This window comes from Odocoileus virginianus, chromosome 23, assembly GCF_023699985.2.
Source record: "Odocoileus virginianus isolate 20LAN1187 ecotype Illinois chromosome 23, Ovbor_1.2, whole genome shotgun sequence".
Lineage (NCBI taxonomy): Eukaryota > Metazoa > Chordata > Mammalia > Artiodactyla > Cervidae > Odocoileus > Odocoileus virginianus.
Genome location: NC_069696.1, coordinates 43,875,243 through 43,891,842, shown reverse-complemented (window position 1 = coordinate 43,891,842; position 16,600 = coordinate 43,875,243). Strand labels below are relative to the sequence as shown.

At 42.9% G+C, this 16,600-nt stretch overlaps 1 protein-coding gene across 4 annotated transcripts in view; it reads left to right on the top strand.

Annotated features, from left to right (window-relative positions):
• The window catches only part of RFX4 (regulatory factor X4), a 175,630-nt gene that overhangs the window by 125,940 nt on the left and 33,090 nt on the right, over window positions 1-16,600 (top strand). For all 4 annotated transcript variants that reach the window (XM_070454010.1, XM_070454009.1, XM_070454008.1 and 1 more), the window contains 3 exons: window positions 3,875-4,019; window positions 8,540-8,634; window positions 9,055-9,172. In XM_070454010.1, coding sequence (XP_070310111.1) covers window positions 3,875-4,019; window positions 8,540-8,634; window positions 9,055-9,172 — 358 coding nt within the window. The remainder of the gene's footprint in view (window positions 1-3,874; window positions 4,020-8,539; window positions 8,635-9,054; window positions 9,173-16,600) is intronic.

Sequence of the window (16,600 nt, the reverse complement as noted above, 5' to 3'; positions counted from 1 at the left end):
TAAAAATGTTTCCACATCCACTTTTTAAAAAAGTCTTTTAAAAAACACTAGTACACTCTCACTATTATCTTGAATTTCTACAGATGAGGAATTGAAATGTCAGCCCATCACTAAATGGTTTCAGCCAACATAGAAAATAATTTCTGACGTCATTTGTCCATTAACCCTTCAGATACTCTAGGTCTGCAAGCTTGTGTTTTGCTTGAGTATGTCGGGGTTTCTCAGCCACTTTTGCCTTTTGGGGTGGGTGATTCTTTACTGTGGGGAGTTGTTTTGTGTGTTGTAGATGTTTAGTAGCATCCCTGGCCTCTATTTACTCAATGCCAGTAAGGCCGCCCACCCCCAAATACCACTTCAGTTGCGATAGTCAAGAATGCTTTCACCATTGCCACATGTAACCTGGGGTGGGGTGCTGAATCACCCCAATTTTGTTTTTGCCCCAGATTTCTGTTCTTTTTAGCATGGAAGTGATATGTACTTACTACTAAAAAAAATAAAACTAATAAAAGTATATATAGTAAAAATTAGAAGATCCCACTATAGTTCTATAGTTCTAACTGAAGGCATAAATCTTTGCATTTCTGTTCATTTTGCACCTCAAGGAAGTGAATCTAAGTCTGTTAAGGCAGCCCAAAGCATTCATTAAAATATGAATGACTTTAAAGCAGAGGGAACAAACTGGTGGCTACAGGTCAAATCTGGCCCTCAGATGTGTGGCGTTATTTTTGTTGGACTGGCATAGGTTCAAAAATATTTTTTCATTTAGTCACTAACAGTTGAAACTAGGAGATGACAACTAAACACCCATATTTTCTTTAGAAAACTTTTAAGACCTGCAACCCCAGAACTAATTTCCCCAGGGTAGCAAGCAGCTAGATGGGCTGAGCTTCTTCATCATCACCCCCACTTCCTCTTACGCTTGGCCCACCTCGCTCGTGAGTGTCACCCGTCTGTCTTGTTTATGTGTTCGGGTCTGTAACCTCTCCCTTACACTATTGGTTTCAGGTTGGTGCTGGTTACTCAAGGTGATGATGGGGATCTCTAGTTGGAGTGGCCTGAAGGAAGGCTCCAGGCCAGGAACCAGAAAGTATAAAAGTAACCCCCCTCACGCACCCCACCCCCCCCACACACACACACCTCACTGTTCCAGCCCTACCCCTGGAATAAAATGGCACAAGGGTGATTTGGAGATCAGAGGGAGACCCTCCACACTCATGCGGTCACAGAGGCCACTCCCGGGCACTGTTCCGGGGTAGGGTAGAGCCTCACAGATGAATGGAATTCAGGAAATAAGATGAATATTAACGAAGTAAACACTGCCAGGGTTAGTTTTCAAATCCTACCTCTCTCCATCAAAAGGTTTTAGGACTCAACATAAGTCTGAGGATTCCATTAATATCACTAAACACATAACATCTACACATAAAGATCAAAAGTTTCTTGTTAAATGTTTTCTGCTAAATTTCTATTGCATAAATGTGTATCTTTTTAAACAAAAGCAATAATACTTTTATAAAAACAAAATTAGCAATTTGATAGAAGCAAACATTTCCAGCCGTTAAGGATGGTAAATTCTAGTTCATGGAAAGTCATATTCATCATGGGTATTGGGTCTTGGGAATTGTCATTTTTGTCTTTGTAGCTTACATATTTATTAAATATAAAATATTTTAATGTGTGTATAAAATTAATTGATTTGAGATATTCTTTCAAAAAGGAAAAAAAGAAACATTGTCATATTTCTGAGGGTGACTGTCTTCTGGTCCTTTTCCCCAGCTTGGAAGAGCCAATCTTAGGGCCATATCAGGGAAATAGATATGGTTTTAGGACATAGAACTAGACATTTGGGAAGTGTGGAAAGGCTTGACCCTTTAATGTACCATGGAGTAAAAGCATCTACTTGCATGCCCACAACAGCCTACATGCTCATGTGCACACACAGACACACTCTCTCCACTTTCCACACAGACAGTACATAAGTTAATCAGCAATTGCTACCTTTCCCATCTTCACTGGACAGCCACCAGACACATTCCTGGACCAGCCAAAGGATCAGGATTAGTGAGGGGGATGAAACATCATGTAACATCTCAGCTAATATCCTGGCGAGCTTTCCTAAACATACACAAAGCAAGTCAGACTTAACAACATCTGACCAAATGCCCACCCCTACCCCCGCCCCCCAGATACTTAAAACCAAGAGCCAAATATTCAGGCCCTTCTGGATACACTAAGGAGGCAACTTGTCATTCATATCTCAGCCATTCATCCCACAAAACCCTTTGAGTGCCTACTGTGTGTACCAGACACTTATGCTTATTATATGCCAGACACTTGGCCTCAGCAGGAAAAAAAAAAAAAAAAAAACCAAAATAATGAAAAGTGATAAGTATTGTGAAGGAAAGTGAGCGGAAATAGAGAATAACCAAGCATTTTAGATCCTATTCAAATGATGTGGCTAGAGAAGGCCTCTGCATGGGTGCTGCCCTTCACTTGGAGCATACATGATGGCCGGGAGGCCAGGGCAGGGTGAGAGGAGAACGTTCCAGCACCTGGAGCAGTCAGTGCAAGGGCCCCTGAGGTGTCAGTGCCCTCCCAACGGGGCTCTTACTCCCCAAACCGTGCACCTTGCAAACATTTCCCCAAGGAATATCCAGCAATAGCCCTCCTAAACAGATGCATACTTTATTATCTCTATTTTAGAGGTCAGGAAACTGAAATTAATCTCCTTGCCTGCCTCTGATCGATCAGCTGGTCAGCAGCAAGATCAGGATTTGAACTCAGTCTGTTTGAATCCAGAATCTGAAATTTCCATATTCAGTTGTTCTCATTATCATTAGCAATCAACCCAACTCACCTTTCATGTGTTCATATATTCTGGCTGCCTGTGTCCTGCAAAGCGTTCTACACTGATAGGAGGAAGATTTTACCTGTGCTCAGACAGTCTACATGTTAAAGGGGCTGTCAGTATTTACATCTGATTGGAAATTCACGAGCATTAGGAGACTTAAAAGGTCCATGTGTCTTTGAAATCTTGTTTCATTAAAGACATTTTTGAAAACATGCAAGGAAAGGAAATGATTCTGGAAATGTTTTTCTTTCTTTTATCAATATTGTTCCAACTTGCTAGTCCCAACTATTGTTAAGAGTATTGTTCCAGCTCTCAAATTTAAATTCTACTATGAGGATTGCTGGGGAAGCCACAGATTAAACACACATACACTCATATTCACACTTATATTAACAAACCACTCAGCTGTAAGGTATAGTTTTCCTTTTCTTCTATCTCAATTATTCATCTTTGTTTTAGTCATTATAGTCACATAAAAATTGAAAAACAAAAACAAAAAGGTAGACCATAAACTGCTTCAGAATGTATTTAGATGAAAAATACACCTTGTAACATTTCTGAGGCTGAACTCTATCATAGTCCCAAAGGTAGTGGGACCTTTCCAAAATCTGAGCCTGTCAATCATCAGGTGCTAGAGACATGGGTTGTTAAACACAGAGCTCTCACCAACAAGCTCCTATCAGGAGGCTGACAGATCTCTGGGCCTCATCCCACTGTTCCACTGGTTCAAGACCAAAGTTGGGGTGGGAAGGTCGGGGGGAGGAGGGGTGGGGAATAGCAGGTTTGTTCTGGCCTAGGCCACCGTGGGGTAGTTTCTTATAAAGAGAGACACAAGGAGAGAGCCACAGAAAACAGTGTACAGATCTTCCAAGTTACAGGCTCATCTTCCGAGTTTTCTTGAATTTCAAAGCATTTTGCGAAGCACCATGAGCAGATTCATTAAAAAGAACTGAAAGGAAATAAAGGCAAGGGTTTGAACCTAACAACCCATGAGCTAATGAGTTGATTGGATTGAATTTCCAGGCATCTCGAACAGTGATCCACAGTGCAGACATCACGTTCCAAATGCTGGAAGACTGGAGGAACGTGGACCTCAACAGCATTACCAAGCAAACCCTTTACACCATGGAGGACACTCGTGATGAGCACCGGAAGCTCATCATCCAGTGTAAGATGCTCCACCAGGGCGTGTGTCTTTCTATTTGTTTAAAAAGAAAGAGTATGTTGGTAAACAAAGTGGCATTCCCACCCTGTCCTTCTCCCTGGGATCCCATCCCTCCTGTTCCTGTTAAAGGGGTCGGCCCAGGTGGAGGAGCCAGTTGATTTACAAGGACATGGGTCCACACTGCTGGGGAAAATGGGTTCTGGGATATCGGGCAGGACACAACGTCAGGCAGAAGGCCCCACACAGGACCCTTGGTACCAGCTGCCATTCCCTGGGTGGCATCAACAAATGAGGAACAAAGCTTGCCACCTCTCTTGGCGTACGTCAGCCTGGAGGCACTGGATGTGCTGCCTGCTCTTCCGTGGAGAGTCACGGGAGTCAGCCCACCTATTGGCAGATGGACCTGTCAATCACAGTAGATGTCTAAGAAGGAAGTGGATGGTGACTTACTTCTGTGAACTTGTGGCCCCTGTGGACAAAGACTGGGAGACTATTGCTCCAGATATTATCCTGATGTGGTCGGGTTGCTGTTCTTAGCAGCAGAGGACACGGGAGGACTACAGAACATCACCATCCTAAACATATCTGTGCTTTCCCTCGACAGCCCGTCACAGCCTCTGCCGGGGAAATCCCCTAGGCCAGAGTCTGTTGACTTCTTCCTTCCTTTGTTCAGCTGGCCCTGCTCATGCCTTGGGGGTTAGGGGCTGGGGGAAGCGAGCATGAGGACAGAGGGTGAATCTGCATTAGCTCTCAGGCAGTTTCCTGGAGGAAGTGGATATGGCAGCTTGGGAAGACCCAAGACCCTCACAGTGACATCACTCGGGAAGCTGCAGAGTGGGGTTCCCCTGAGAAGAGGGGCCAGCTCTCCTAAGAGCCCCCAGCCCCTTCGGTTTCCACTATACCCCCTCAACACTGTTGTATTGCCGGAAGACTTTCTGCCTCCAACCTAAGTGGGTCATGTTTATAAACAGAGTTCTCAAAGGTGCTCCTATTAGAGACCTCTTTTCAAAAGAGAACGGAGCAGCTGAAACATTGGGCCACATCCCTCAAGTCTCTTTCCTGGTGACCCCAGAGCTCCTCTCAGGCTCATATTTCTCCCTCTGCAACTGCCTCCAGCCTGCTTTCCCCTGTTGAGAAAGTTAGAGATGGTCACTAAAATCATAACTCAGCTGATAGACTGCCTAGTTATGCCAGGTCCTGTGTCACGAGGGAAGATTCACTTATCACCCCCGTATTACAGATGAGCAAACTGAGCCTCCCCGAGCCGGTGAACCTTGCCCAAGGTAGCAAAGCTGAACCTGGAACCCAGGTCTAGTCTCCAGGCCCTACCCTGCACTAGTGCATGCCAGAGCAGACAGACACAATGAGCTGTGGGCAAGCTTCATATGCTCCAGGACCATTCCAAGTTTTTACGGTCATGCTCCCTGTCCTGTTTTTCCTTCTAGAAGGCAGTGGAGAGCATGACTGTGAGCACCCTAACAGTGCTAGCTGTACCCATGACGGTCGTGCCCCCAGGGCCTCACACAGGGCCAGGTGCGGAGGAGGGGCCCAGCAAAGTTTGTGGAGAACCGAACAGAGGGGTGAAAGCCCATAGTGGTCCAGCTTCCTGGTTCTGCTCACCATTCCTAGCAGCACTGGACTCAGCTCGCTTCTCCTCTCACCAGCTTTCGTGGGGGAAGGAACTGTGACCCAGGCTCGTAAGGAAACATGCAATCACCACTGCTTGTTTTGGGGCCAGGCACTGAGCCTCTGCTGGAGCGGCATGCAGGTCACTACTGCCTCTCCCGGAAAGAAACTGTTGGGCTTTTATCTTCTTGTTTTCTTCCCTGGAGGAGGGCACGGCAACCCACTCCAGGATTCTTGCCTGGAGAAGCCCATGGACAGAGGAGCCTGGCGGGCTACAGTCTGTAGGGTCACACGGAGTCAGACATGACTGAAGCGACTTAGCACGCGTACATGCTTCTTGTTTTTTCAGGGTAGGGGCAGAATGTTGCCCTTTGAATCTTTGTATTCTACTAGAGGAAGGGAGTCGTAATGAAGTTTTGGTCAAGCCACCTGTTACTTACTGAATGCCTGTCCTGGGTCGAACACTGGGCTAGATGCTAAGCAGAGAGCAGTGAATAAGACAGACACTGCCCTTCCCACACAGAGCTTAGAGCTAATGGCAAATCAGAAGTCAAACAAGTAATTTCCAAATGGTTGCTTGTGTGCATGCTAAATCACTTCAGTTGTGTCTGACTCTCTGCAACCCTGTGGACTGTAGCCCACTAGGCTCCTCTGTCCATGGGATTCTCCAGGCAAGAATACTGGAGTGGGTTGCCATGTTCTCCTCCAGAGGATCTTCCCAACCCAGGGGTTGAATCCATGTCTTCTACATCTCCTGCATTGGCAGGCAGGTTCTTTACCACTAGTGCTACCTGGGAAGCCCTTCCAATTGGATGAGTTTTACCAAAGGGAACATACTAAGTGATGCAGTGACAGGATGAGGGGGATTGAGGAAGCCTGAAGGCAGATGGCCTGGCACATGAGTGTCACCCTTGCTCCTTTCAGACATCTGGAAAATCAGTCCCTGAACACAGTGAGCTGGACCAAGGGCCACTCTGAGAAGGACCAGGGGCAACTGTGTACTGCACTCTTTTTCCCTTACAACCAATTGACAAGTCTTCAGATTCTTGCTTGAGGGGGTTACCATGATGTCCATGATGTAGATGCTGGCTGGGGATGCTCATTTACCTTCAATTAAAAAGTGCACATAAGGATTTGAGCATGCTGATTAGAAGGAGTGTTAAGTGGTACTGTGGTGAGAACATGGGGTTGGGATGCCTGACAGTGCTTAAGTCAAACGTTGGCTCTGGTAGATTCTGACTACCAGATGTGTAAAATGGGGATAATACAAAGAGATTAAATGGGACAATGTGTGCCTTGCTCTTGGTACATAGCGTAGAACTAGTGTAGTGAAGAGGTTGCAAGGCAAGTGCTTGAGTCCCACTGTGTTTGAAACTTGCCTCTAACCAGAGGTGAAACCTTTGGAAAGTCACTCAATTCTGAGTGCCCCTGTTTCCTCACTTGTCAAAGAGGGAGGTAATAACAGTACCTACCTCTGGGGGCCATTCATCCTTCCAACAAACATTTGAGCAGCTACGAAGTATCAGGCACTGTTCTCAGTTCTAGCCTCGTGACATTCACATACATGCTGGAGGTTGTCTCAGGTTAGAGGGTGTCCATATAAAACATTTTATGGCAGTACCTGGCATGCGGCAAGCACTCAGTAAGTGTTGGCAGTTAACACTTTCACTGCAACCATGATCATTATCATCATATCATCATTGATGATATGTGCTAAGCATAGTAGCTCGGGCACACAGACCGTGCCAGGAAGGGGGACGGGCCACCAAGGAGAAAGTGGTGCCAGGTCCTGTTCTGCCACCACCTCATCCTCTGACTCTGAGGGGGTCATTTGACCTCTTAGACATAGACATGAGACATCCCCATCTCTAAAATGACACAGATAACGAAATGGGTTTGGAAAGCCTTTTCTCGATCTGAAGAGTTTGACTTTGGGTCCTGCAAGCCGACCTCTTGCAGAAGCTATCACAAGTAAAGTAGAGCAGATTGGTCAGTCCTAGAAAATGGAACAACAAAAATTGCTCAGACAAATGAAAACTGTAAGAATGTGTGATTCCTGAATTATGGCTTGGTTTATCGAGCCCCACAAACAAAAATACACAAAAACATAATAAAACAAGATGTTTTTGATTGGAGGTCATCACAGCAACATCTCTACTTTCTACAGTGCCTCAGTGATTACAAAATCCTTCTAGATTCAGTTGTTTGACTTGTGCCTGAAGACAGGTTGTGAAGTGGTACGATTATCCTCCTGTTAGTAATGTGGAAACTGATGGCACAGAGATTGCTCCCTCTACTCGACAAATATTTATTAAGCATCTACTACATGTCAAGCACTAAGAGGCTGATTCAGCTACTTGGCCAATACCATCATGGTTCAGAAATATTTGAATGATCAAATGTGCCAAGAGAGTGCAACAGAGAGCATTAGCATGTGTCTGCCTGTTTGCACAAGCAAGCACTTGCTAGATAAGAGCTATGTCACAGGGAATGCACCAGCTAATAAAGATATCAGACAAAGAGGTGGCAGGGGGAGACACCCAGGCACACCCCTAACTATAACAAAGGGCTTTTCGTGATATAGTGAAGGTAAGAATACAAATAATTAAGGGCTATGAAAATACAGAGGAAGAATGATCAGCTCTGCTGACAAGGGGCATAGGAGTGTAAATAGAATTTCATAGGAAGATCCATTTCCGCTGTTTTGTGATAGACTAAACAATCCAAGCAGAAGTTTGCAGGAATGACAAGTAAGCTGGGGGTGGCCATGGTTGAAAGTGTTCCTAGGCATGGAAGATGAGCCTGAAAAGGTAAGTCGGGGTGTATTCTCTAAATCTTTGAATGTGTCTCTGTTTAAACCCAACTACATGGTGTGGGGGCTCTCCTTTGTTTGACAGTGTATCAGGAATTCGACCACCTCCTGGAGGAGCAGTCTCCCATCGAGTCCTACATCGAGTGGCTGGACACAATGGTGGACCGGTGTGTTGTGAAGGTGGGTCAGCTGAGCGGAAGGCCCCGGCCCTGGATGGCAATCCATCACTCATGTTGGTGGCACTTGGGTCACCAGCAGCAAGCTAGCTGAGTGTTTCCTCGCTGGCCTCAGAGCCCTAGGCAAAACTTGGGCCTCCCCTTAGGAGGTAGGCGGGAAAGAGAATCAAAGGAGGCAAGATTCTGAGGCTCCCTCCCCTGGTTCAACCAGGCCAGGATCTCTTTTTTCTGTTGTACACATTGAGTCTTGACTTAAGATTTCATTTCTTAGAGTGTACTTCTGCTGCTAAAAATAAAAAGTAAAAAGCCACCATTCCATGACATTGAACTTAGAGACCCATAAACCTTCTTGTCATATTTTATAAGAAAGAATAATCAGTGAAGATCAAATCAACCATTCTTAAAGCTGTTCACTCTCTCTTAGGTGGCTGCCAAGAGACAAGGATCCCTGAAGAAGGTGGCCCAGCAGTTTCTCTTGATGTGGTCCTGTTTTGGCACAAGGGTGATCCGGGACATGACCTTGCACAGTGCCCCCAGCTTCGGTAAGTCCACCCCAGCCCCCTCCAAACCAAAAATGTCTTCACTGGGCTCCATGGATCAAGTCCATCTCTCCAGGGTTAGGCATGGTCTTGTTGTCTCTAAGACCATAAGGACATTACCCAGAAACATCCTCTGTTCTGGGGGACATGATGTTAGGACTTTCGGGGAGAAAGATGGCATTGCATGCTAAAGGAGAAGTATTTATATCTGAAGATGAGAGGCTGGCACACACTACCAGTTGAGTTTAAAGAGGAATAAATAGCAGTGGCTGTGCTCCCCCTTTTATGGAAGCCCCAGTCATGTCTACTTTTATAGGGCTATTTTGACAAATTTCATAGTGTGGATATGCCAAGACTGGGCACATGAAGAAGCCCCTGAGTCCAAACATTTGCAAATGGCTTAATTGACAGGCCAGCAGTGGGTAGATAAGTTTCTTTGATGACATGCCCCAGGCTGATGCCTCGTGAAGGACTTCTGCATTCATTTTCCCCTTTGCTTTACTGATCCCGTGGGTTTGCACCACCTCCAGGAGACATCCCTACCCCAAGTCCTTGTCTTCTGTTTTCCAGTGTTAACGGGACTTGAAATTTCTGCCCAGAGGTGCTTCTGTGGGCAGGAACCTAATCACTGACTTGGGGGGATTTTTATGTTTCATTAGAAAGAATGGCATAGGCATGGAGTTCAGGTCATCATTAAACAAGTGACATAGGACTTCTAGGCATCACCCAGACATTTGAAATCTCAAAAACACTCTGGCCTTCAATTTTCTAGGCATTTCAGCAAAGGGCTCTTGGTAAATTTTCAGGGTAATTGCCTTGTTCTCTGTTTATCTTTGCAAGTAGAAATGTGATTTTTGCTTCTCATTATCTCCAATTAAGTCAATCAGCTCTGGGCTTTGCTCTGGGTTTAATCTGACACTTTTCCATCTACTTTTTTATGGTCTTGTCAGCATTTTTCAGTTGTGCTATACAACGTGGTGAGTATGTGTTGAAACAAAGAATGCACTATTTTTTCTAAACAGTTCAGTCCATGAAAGACTGTGTTTACCCAATTGGAGAAGTGTTTTGTTGTGGATTTCTTTATCTCAGCTTTGGGAAGTTCTCTGAACCTGCCTGCACCATGACTACAGACGGAAATTCTCTTTGAGCTGTGTATGGAAATGCTCTGGTGACCGCTACCTGGGCAGTGACATCAGACACGGCATTTTGATGACTTCCAGTTCAGCATAGTTAGTGTTAGCACATGTTACCTCTGGCTCTGGGAAAACCATTTGTGCATAACTGCTTTCAGTTAAGCCAATGGGTAAAAAATACTCAAGATTTTTTCATTGCTTTAGAATCAAAGAATGAACGATGCCACATAAATAAATATATACACATCCACAAAGCAAGCATCCTCTCCTTGTTTTAGATCTTATGCTTCAATTTGCTGATTCTTGAACTGACTATATTATCAAATACCCTTCATTAGGTAGGGAACATAGTTGATGTTGTAATAGTCTTTGTTTGTATTTACTAAGTTAACAGTCGATGTTATGGACAGTAGAACAATGAGAGTTCAGTGAATAAGTACTAAGAAATACTATTCCTTAAAATGTGATTGTTTCTTTTTGAACCACACACTATTCTAGGATACACCGGAAACTCAGGCAAATGGCAAAGAATGGTCACAAAACTTTTAGAAATGGAAAGAAAAAAGATATGAACCCAATTTCACTTTTACAGTATTTTTCAACCCTGAACAGATGGAAATAATACCTGTCTCCAAGTCTGTTTAGCAAGCTCTCTGAAATGGTCCTGCTCATCCGACTCATTGTTGAGTTTTGCAGCTTGGGGTGACAGGCAAGTTGAAAGAATTTGCGGCAGACAAAAGCCCAGCTCCCCCTTTCTGCCTGTATATGTCAAAGACACAGTTGGTGGTTGTGTTTGGGTCATGTGTTCCCTGTATAAAAACAGCTAATTAGGAAAAAGAGCCCTCTGTTCCCTGGCCCCACCCCCAACCGCAGGGGCCAGCTCTATATATCTTATAACTCCCACACGATCCTGGCCCTGTGAATGGTGCGGGCGTTTGTGTGTCTGCGTAGCAGGCTGACCGTCACAATGATCGTGTGGAATATCACAATGATCCTGCAGGGACTCTATCACCTCTTCCCAGAAGAGCCTCTTTCAAAGGTAGTTGACTCCTTTCTTCTCCTTAATTCCTTTTCACTCTTTTCTCCCTAATTCCTTTTCACTGAAAGAGCCTATGCTGTGAACTAAAGTAGCCAGACTTTCTTTCTTTGCTGCAAGCAGCACTTTCTAGCAAAATTAGTCAGCAAAGGTAGGGTGGTGGGCAATGAACTTTTCATCCTAATGGAGCTGAGGAAATTAGAGACTCTATTTAAACAACAACAACAACAACAACAACGCATTTGCGGTTGACTGCTCTGAGTTCAGTTCCTAGGACACCTGGCTCCCGAGGCAGTGCAGGTGTCTTTATGCTTCACTCTGGGTTTTCACCAGATTCCCCTGTTTTCACTGTTTGGGAACATCCAGAAGGCAAACATAGTTCCCGGAAGTGCTTCAGCATGAAATGGTGTGGAAAGCTGCCTTGGATTTGAAGGCTAAGGGGGTGGGGCTATGTATCATTTCCCAAGTTTTCACCTTTCTACACACTTTTGTTCTGGCCTAGAGTCAAAGCTCACCCACTCAGGCAGGGCAGGGGAAGCCACGTGGGAGCAGCTCCCAGGCCAAGTGACTGTGACGGACGGAGCCTCCAGACTGCCTTCTCAAGGTTTAGATGTCCTGGCCTGGCTCTCTTACCCAGAACCGGCTAAACTGCAGAATCTTGACCTTCAAAATGTCACTCACAACCCCGCCGAGCACCAGGAGGCAGGACTTGCTTTCCCTGTATTAGGGAGAAAAAGCAGAAACCCAGGAGGAGATGGGGCCCCAGGATGTACGCAAACTGAGCTGAGCTGAGCTCCCCCGCCCAGGGTTTGATCCCACGCTAGGGCCACACTGCTGAGGCTGCTTCTAACTTTCTTCAGCCAAAGAGCAGTAAGAAAAACAAAGCATTGTTTATTCAGGGCCTAGTATACACTAGACACAACATTAGGCACCTTCTCATTGAATTCTCACAACTTATGAGGTCAGTATAACAGACAAGGAAGCTGTGATAGAACAGGAAGCAAAAGCAGGATAATGCTACTCTTTTTGACAAATGTATAGAAAGCACACAGTACCATTTAATTCTCACATCAACTCTGCCAGGCAGACAAAAATAGGTATCTTTTTTACTGAGATGGAGAATTTTCTTGCCCAAAATCAATCTGGTAAGTGGCAGAGCACTGTTTCAAAATCAAATCTGCCTTGCCACAAAAGCCATGCTTTCTCAATTACCACAATTAAGACAAATATCCTGGGCTCAGATGCATGGCACAAAAAAGACTAGATAAACTGTTTACCCCTCGTTGATGGTTTTCTAAAGCCATATTGATGGAATAAAAAAAAGTTTAAGATATGAGAGAAAAGAACAATAATTAGATGATCATGAGTAATAAGAGATGCCAGAAGACAAGTGTTGAGAACAAAGAACTGTCAACCATTATTGAAAAGTGAGGGCAAAGCAAAGATATTTTCAGTTATACAAAAACTCAGAGAACTGTGGCACCCGTAGAACGTCACTTAAAAAAATTAAAGGGTGCATTTCAATACGAAGAAAAATAAAACTGTCACTAAGTTCTGGGATGCAAGAAACAGCAATGGTCTAGTTATTGTTGTTTACCAAAAGTGTAGTGATTTAAAACAGTATTATGCCTACAGATTCGATGGGTCAGGAACGTGAACAGGATCCAGCAGGGAGGGCTGGTCGCTGTTCTATGATGTCTGGGACCTCAGGGTCCAGCAGGGATGGCTGGCCTCTGTCCTGTGATATCTGGGACCTCAGATGGGAGGACTCAAAAGCTGGGGTTCACCCAGCTGGAGGCTGGAATCCTCTGGAAGCCTCAGGTGCCTGGTGCCTGGGCTGAGATGACTTGCAGCCTAGGACAGGCGATCGGGCTGCACTCAAATGGCCTCTCTGTGTGGCTCACTTTCCTCACAGCACGGTGGCCTCTGAGCAGTTGAACCTCTCTCGTGGAAGCTCCGGCCCCCTGAACGAGTGTGCCAAGGAGGGAGCGGCAATGCCTCTTGTGATGCAGTCTCAGAAGTGAAAGTGTCACCACCCTTGCTCCGGTGATCAAAGCAGTCACAGACCTACCAAGATTGAAGGAAGTGCATGGACCACCCCCCTCCCTGCCCTGCACAGCACACACAGTTCTCCCAGGAAGGCTTGTGAAAGAATTTGGGGGCCTTCTTTAAGATGAAAGAAATTTTAAAATATATAAGCAGATTTAAGTAACTTTTGGTTGTAATTTAAAAACTAACTTTTGTTGTGTGTTTTAAAAAGGTAAAATCAAACTCTAGGAAACAATAAAACACAGGGAAGTGGGGAGAAACTCTTTCAGGAATAGTTAGAGCATGCTAAAGGTCTTTGTCTTGAAATACTATATAACTTTAGATTTTGTTGAAAAGAATGTGTAGTTTGGACTTAATAGATGTGTAGGATATAGAATCATTACTAGAAGAATAGAATCATAATTTGCCAAAGAAAAATGGAAAAATGTGAAAACTTAACTGGCAAGAATTGAGAAGATAAAGGAAGTTTAGAAAAAAATATAGTAAACTCAAAACATGAAATAGGATGCTAGAAATAAGATCAACTAATAATCACAGTAAATAAAAAGATCTTTTCCCTCAAAAAAATCAGGCATAAATTGTATCTTTTACTAAACCTTTAAGAAGCATAAAATCCTTAGTTTATGAAAATTAATATGAAAATCAGTGTTTTAGAGAATAAAACAAAAGAAGGAAAGCTATATAGTTAATTTTATGAAGCTGATATAATCTCAGCTTCAAAAACTTAGAAGAGCTGTAGAGGAAAAGGAAATTATGACTCAACCACACATTAAATATAGATGAAAATATTCTGAATAAAATACTAGCAGATAAAATCCAGGGCAAATTTTTTAAAAATCATGGTTGATGAGTCTGATGCCAAGAATTCAAGTATGATTCTAAGTCAGAAAATTACTCATTACCATACATTACAAATTAAAGTTCTGCCCTGTTAAAAGAGAAAAATCATATGAACATGTATAGATACAGAGGAAAAAATGTATTTGATACAATTCAGCTCTCAAGTATAATTTTTTAAAACTCTTGGCAAACTAGGAACAGAAGGGAATTCATTTACTATGTTAAAGAGTATTTTAAAAACCTGCAGAAAAAAAAAGAAACTAAAAAAATAAAAATAAAAACCTGCAGAAAACAATGTACTAAGTGGTGGAACTTTAGAAGTTTTCCCATTTCAGTCATGAATAAGAAACAAATGCCTTTTAATACTGTTTCTGATAGCTATGTACTGGAGGTGCTAGCAAATGCAATAAGAAAAGGAAATGATGTGTAAGAATCAGAAAGGAAAACACAAAATTTTCTTTATTTATAGATGTCATGATGGCTGACAAAAAATAATCTACAAACTAATAGAACAAATAAGAATTCAGGCAGGTTACTGACTTCAATTTCTAAAAAATCCTTAGCACTCTTACCATTAAATAGAAAATAGCTATCTCTATGTATCAGTCTTTATGTCCATATCTATATATTGCATTCATAATAGCAACAGAAAGGTGTCCATAAAATAATTCTAACAAAAATTATTTTAAGGCTTTCAAGGGAAAAATTTTAAAGTATTATTGACATGTACCCTGTTCATGTTTGGAAAAGACTATGTGATAAATCACTTTAAATACAATCTTCAAAGAAAATACCCTAATAGAAAAATGGGCAAAGAATATGAATAGATAGTTCACAGGAAAATAAATTCAAATGGCAATAATCATATAAAAAGAGGTTGCACCTCTCTAAAAATTAGGGTACTGCAACTTATAAAGACAGTAACATTTCACACCCTTCAGGTGGCAAATACTGTGTTGCCTACACTACCAATAAGGATATGGAAAATACTAGTGAGTAGTTGGCACTACCCATAAGACTTAAGAATGCAGGTGCTCTTGGACCCAGAGATTCTACCTCTGGTCCTAAACACAAGGAAGGCAACAGGTACAAAACAAAACAAAAAAAGATTCGTTAGAGCCAGTTTCCAATAGTCAAAAATGTAAATAACCTAAATTCCATCAACAGGAGACTGGACAAATAAATCGTGCTATAGTCACACAATGGCCATGGCCATTAAACGAGAGCAACGTGTCTTAGTGTTGATAGATCTTAAAAAACCCAAGGAATCAAGTGCAGGTTGCAGAATGCTCTGTAAAATATGGCACCATTTCTATCAAGTTTGAAAATAAAAAACAACATCATTTGCTTTTGTGGATATATAAATGTATGTAGAAATGTGTTTAAACAATAAGTGGCAGATTTGAGACAGTGATTAAATAAGGGCATGCTATGTCAGGGCATGCTATATCAGAGCATGTTAAGGAAGGGAACACTGGGGCTTCATTTTTATCTTCAATTAAAAAAATCCAAATATGTGAAATGTTAAAGTTTTATAAAGCTTGGTATTGAGTACACTGGGTGTTCATTTTAAAATTCTCTCTCTTTTTTGGAGGGGCCTTCCTGTGTAGTATGTGAGATCTTAGTTCCCCAACCAGGGATCAAACCCAAGCTCCCTGCATAGGAAGTGCGGAATCCTAACCTCTGGCTGCCATGGAATTCTCTTAAAATTATTTATACTTTTCAGTATGTTTGAAATTTTTCAGAAGAAAAAAGCAATGCTTTGATTCTATAAGATGCCATTAACTATGTCATCATATAACAACAATAATCTTTTGTCTGTATCCTAATACCTTTTTCCATAACAGACTCCAATGCTCAATAGCTCCGTAACTTTAGGCAAGTGCTTTAAAATCCTCTGAACCTTCATTTCCCTACGTGTTAAATGAAGATAATATCTTCTTCAGTGTTGTTAGAAAATTAAAAGGGCTTATCATAGTGCATATGGTAAGTGGTCAGTGCTTGCTCATTTGATTCATTTGTCTAACAAATAACCATGGAGCCTCCACTGTGCCTGACACGGTTCTAGACACCGAGTATAGAAGAGTGGCCGGGAGGGGGAAGGGAGGTAAAAAGACATAAAATTCCCTCCTTTTATGGAGCTTACAATCTAGTGTAGGGAGGCACATAATGAAGATAAATAAATTCAGTCTATAGAATAGCAGATGGTGTTAAGTGCTAAGGGAAGAAATAAAGCAGGAATGTTAGCTATAATTGCCTCTCTCCTGTCTCTTTGATGCTTCTTTCCATCTCCCTCCCCTCTTCTTCTTCCTCTCATCAGTCTTTCTGAATCTCCTTCTTTGCTTTCCTCCCTTCTATTTGAACTGCTCCCAT